General features: G+C 34.8%; 1 protein-coding gene and 1 non-coding gene across 2 annotated transcripts; one reads left to right on the top strand and one right to left on the bottom strand.

Moving 5' to 3' along the window:
- Positions 1-362: 362 nt before the first annotated feature.
- LOC121223274 (UV-B-induced protein At3g17800, chloroplastic) lies at positions 363-3,992 on the top strand. The gene is made up of 3 exons (XM_041104423.1): positions 363-680; positions 1,910-2,187; positions 3,008-3,992. The coding sequence occupies exons 1-3, from the start codon at positions 567-569 to the stop codon at positions 3,816-3,818; spliced, it is 1,203 nt and encodes a 400-aa protein (XP_040960357.1). The 5' UTR covers positions 363-566; the 3' UTR covers positions 3,819-3,992.
- A 169-nt stretch (positions 3,993-4,161) lies between these two features.
- On the bottom strand, positions 4,162-4,233 carry TRNAQ-UUG (transfer RNA glutamine (anticodon UUG)). The gene has a single exon. It is a non-coding gene; the product is annotated as a tRNA-Gln (tRNA).
- Positions 4,234-4,480: the final 247 nt, after the last annotated feature.

Consider the following 4,480-nt stretch of genomic DNA (forward strand, 5'->3'; position numbering starts at 1 on the left):
CTAATCAAAAACACGTCTGTTAATAAACAAACATAAACAAAGGTTATACGAACAGTTCATAAATAATTTATCGAATGTTATATTCATTTACACCCCTAAATGAATTAATATAAGAAAAAGTAATTTTCATTTCACTTTCTTCACCCTTCTATATACTTTAAAAAAAACCTTTATTCTTGTTATTAAAAAGCAAGCATGTTTAGGGAAAAAAAAACAAACATATTTGAAATAAGTGTACTTTCTTTCGTCTAATAATTTATTTTTTTAGAAAACTTATAAATCACTAAATATACAAACTTCTTGCAAAAAATGATTTTTTTTTAGAAAAATAAATAATTTAGAATAATATAAAGAGACAGAATCCAGAAAAATGAAAAAAAAAAGAAAAGAAAGAAAGAGAAGTCCACAAAGAAACTAGCTTCAACAACCACCCCATTCCATCTTACAGTATTTCCCACCATTATCAAAAACCTCCTTCTGCCCTTCTTTCTTCTTAGAGGATTTTGATTTAGGGTTTTTTCAAAAAAAGAAAAAAGGAAAAAAAAAAGAGAGTAGCAAATTAAGAAATGCAGATAGCGGGTGTAGCAACTGAGGTATTGATAGCCATCCCTTCAGCTGGAGCCCTCAATTTCAGACACTTCCATCCCAATCATTTCTTCCTCTCTTCTCCTTTCTTCAAAGTATGCTACCTTTTTCTTTTTTATATTCATATTTATATGTCTATTTGTGTTGCTCATATCTTGGTTTTAATTATTGTAAAATTCTAGACTCTGGGTTTTTTTTTGGTCCCTTGCGAATAGTATTTTTTTTCATATAGAGAACATAAAAGTTTGGTATTTAATTAGATAGTTGATATAAATTGCTGGTTTTATTCTTGTTTTCTTCTCCCTTGATGCTAGGGATTTCTTCAGTGGTTGTGCAAAATCCAGTTTGGTTGCTAGTTTTTAGAAACCTATTGTTGTTTTCCTCTTTGCCATTGGATGCAGTCCACTGGCAACTGCTTAATCCTTGTTCATATTTTGCTGCTATGTTAACTTATACCAGTTGGATAGTTTATTGAAAATATTGGAAAGAGAAAATGCTTGAATACTACTTTTTTTTTTTTCTGGTCAAAATAAGTTTAGGTGAGGGAAGGCTACCCAATATCACCTACCAAATGAGATTGCTGATGAGACTCGAACCTTGGTACTTGCTTGGGGGCAGGGGCAAAGCCAGAAACTTTTTTAGAGGGGGCTCGAGATTAAGTTGCATATTTTTAAGAGAACTAAAATGTAATTTCGCCCTTGTATTGGCTTATAACTTTGTGGTTTTCAAAAAGACTAAATTCAAATTCTAGCATTTTTGTGCCTAAACTATAATTTTACCATATATTAACTTAGGATTTTATGAATTTCTGGGGGTCTAAGAAGAAATTTCTCATTTTAGGGGGACAGGGCTCCTGCCAGCCCCCCATCCCTTGCCCCTGCTTGAGGGTGCTGATGAGTACTCAACTAATTGAACCAATCCCTGTTGCCACTTTGACGTCGTAGTTGTCTTTGCTAAACTTAAAGAAATAGATATGGAAAAACTTAGTAGCATGTTTCTTTTATAAAGTTGTTTAAATAGTCTTGGAGTTTATATATATATGGCCTTTGGATCTTCATGCTTTTAGGAGCTGCTATGTCTGTGAATCTGAGATGGCTTACCATTATTTGGAAATCATTTAATTTGTGATGTTCTGATTGCGAAATATCAAGTAGTCGAAAGCAATTCGGTTAAGTAGATTTCAGTTTGAGTAAAACTCGATAGTAGAGTATGCGTTACATGTTTTAGAATACTCACTCCTATGGCATGCATGTTTTGGAATACAGGCCTAGTCTTTGATACTTTCCCCTGTCTGATTAGCTCTCTCTGAGTGTTTTCTATTCAGAGATGTCCCTCGTTATGCATTCCAAAGCTAGGAATGGTCCCCGATAAGTACCGAGGAGGAAGATGCTTAACTATGAGAGCCTTGGGGGAGTCAGGTGATAATTTATCACCAATTGCTCCTGTAGAATTTGAATCTCCGGTTGGCCAGCTTTTGGCACAAATATTGAGAACTCATCCTCATTTATTGCCTGCGGCCGTTGATCAACAGCTCGGTAACCTTCAGAGTGATAAAAATGACCAGACAGAAGAAACTCTGCAATCTCACGATCTCCTCTACAAGTGAGCTTCATCTCTTTCCATGTTAGTTCCTTCTATTGTGCAGTTGAAAAAATCTGGGTGTATGTGTGTGCATGCATGTGAATTAGAATAAAATGTTTCTCGTTTCATAAATTAACAGGATAATAGCATTTTTATGTTATGCTGTGTTATTTTTTGGAATCAGCGGTTTTTGACTTAATTATTTCAAAATTCAACCAATGCTTACTATATTGTTCGTTTGGGAAAAAGTGCTATAGAGGCCCTTGTACTAGAAGTTGGATCGCTTTTTGCTCCCTTTACTATAAAAATGGACAAATTAGTCCCTATACATTAAAGCAAAGAGCAAATTGGTCATTTTGTTGAAAATTTCATCCATTTCTACTTATAAAAACCGGTCCATGTACGTCTATATTGTTCGTTTGGGGAAAAGTGCTATAGAGGCCCTTGTACTAGAAGTTGGATTGCATTTTGCTTCGTTTACTATAAAAATGGACAAATTAGTCCCTGTACATTAAAGCAAAGAGCAAATTGGTCGTTTTGTTGAAAATTTCATCCATTTCTACTGATAAAAACCGGTCCATGTACGTCAGAATGTGGTACACCTCTAGTTATTTTGCCAGGCACACAAATTTTTAACTATAGAATTGAATGAAATTTTTAACAAAAAGGATGAATTTGCTCCTTGATCTAACGTATAGGGATTAATTTGCCCATTTTTTGAGTAAATGGGGTAAAATGCAATCTGACTCTTAGTACAAGGGCTTCCATGGTACTTTTACCTGTTCTTTTGCTATTACCCTACTAAGAAGTTACTGATATAATTGAAACCATTGAACTGTAGGAGAATAGCTGAAGTTAAAGAAAAGGAGAGACAGAAAACACTGGAGGAAATCATATATTGTTTGATTGTACAGAAATTTGTCGACAACGAGATTTCAATGATTCCTAAGGTAACAGAAACTTCAGACCCTACTGGACGAGTGGACTTTTGGCCAAACCAGGAACAAAAACTGGAATTTGTTCATTCTCCTGAAGCATTTGAAATGATTCAAAGCCACTTATCCCTTGTGCTCGGAGACCGAATGGTTGGTCCCCTAAGTACCATTGTTCAAATTAGCAAGATCAAACTTGGAAAGCTCTATGCTGCTTCGATAATGTACGGATATTTCCTTAGAAGAGTCGATCAACGGTTTCAACTCGAGAGAACAATGAAAACCCTTCCCGAGGATTTCACTAAAAGCCAAGCAAGATTTGAAGACCCTAATCCAGGGAAGCAGCTTTGGGATCCAGATTCTTTGATTAGAATCCCACCCCATGATGACGATGATGGAGGAGGATACGAAGATGCCGAAGGAAAACAATATAGACTGAGATCTTACGTTATGTATTTGGATTCCGAGACACTTCAGAGATACGCAACTATAAGATCCAAAGAAGCTATTTCGTTAATTGAAAAGCAAACACAAGCACTATTTGGGAGGCCTGACATTCAAATTCTTGATGACGGTTCGCTCGACACTTCAAATGATGAAGTAGTTTCACTCACATTCTCTGGGTTGACAATGCTAGTGTTGGAAGCAGTGGCATTTGGTTCATTTTTATGGGATGCAGAGAGCTATGTTGAATCAAAGTACCATTTTCTTAAGAGCTAATTGTCATCGAATGATCAATTCGTGTGATGAATGGTGATAGTGTTGATGGAATATGGGATTGTAAGTTTGTAAAAGTTGGGAAAATGTAAACCATACTGCTCAAAAAAAAAAAGAGATTAATAGTGAAAACTCACATTGTTAGAAACATATGTGATATTTGGACTTTATTTTGCAGAGCTGTGTTGATGATTCAGAAAGTTTGAAGTGTGTTTTATGGCTCTTGCTGCTCAAATCCATGGGCAAATTCATCATTCAACCCATTATCTATGTAAAGTTTCATTGTAATTGCGATATAATGTGTCCGTATGTAAAGTAATTACAATATTATGGTAAAAAAAATGAAAGGTCCTACCGGGAGTCGAACCCAGGTCGCTGGATTCAAAGTCCAGAGAGCTAACCACTACACCATAGAACCATCTTGTTGACTTAAATCCTTCCTAAGGTCTTTGTCTAATAAAACAAAATGAATCATTTCATTTTCCATTGATTTCATCTCAAAAAATTTGGAGCAATTTTAGTCTCTATTAATTTTGAAAGTAAGAAATTAAGGACAAGTAAGCACAGCTTTCATATTTTTCTATTAATTTTATATAATTTTGATTTGTATAATAACAAATTTTATCTCAATGCTTGTATATTTTGTGTAAATGTTGACAAAATGT

The sequence above is a fragment of the Gossypium hirsutum genome, chromosome A03 (genome assembly GCF_007990345.1).
Source record: "Gossypium hirsutum isolate 1008001.06 chromosome A03, Gossypium_hirsutum_v2.1, whole genome shotgun sequence".
Classification (NCBI taxonomy): domain Eukaryota; kingdom Viridiplantae; phylum Streptophyta; class Magnoliopsida; order Malvales; family Malvaceae; genus Gossypium; species Gossypium hirsutum.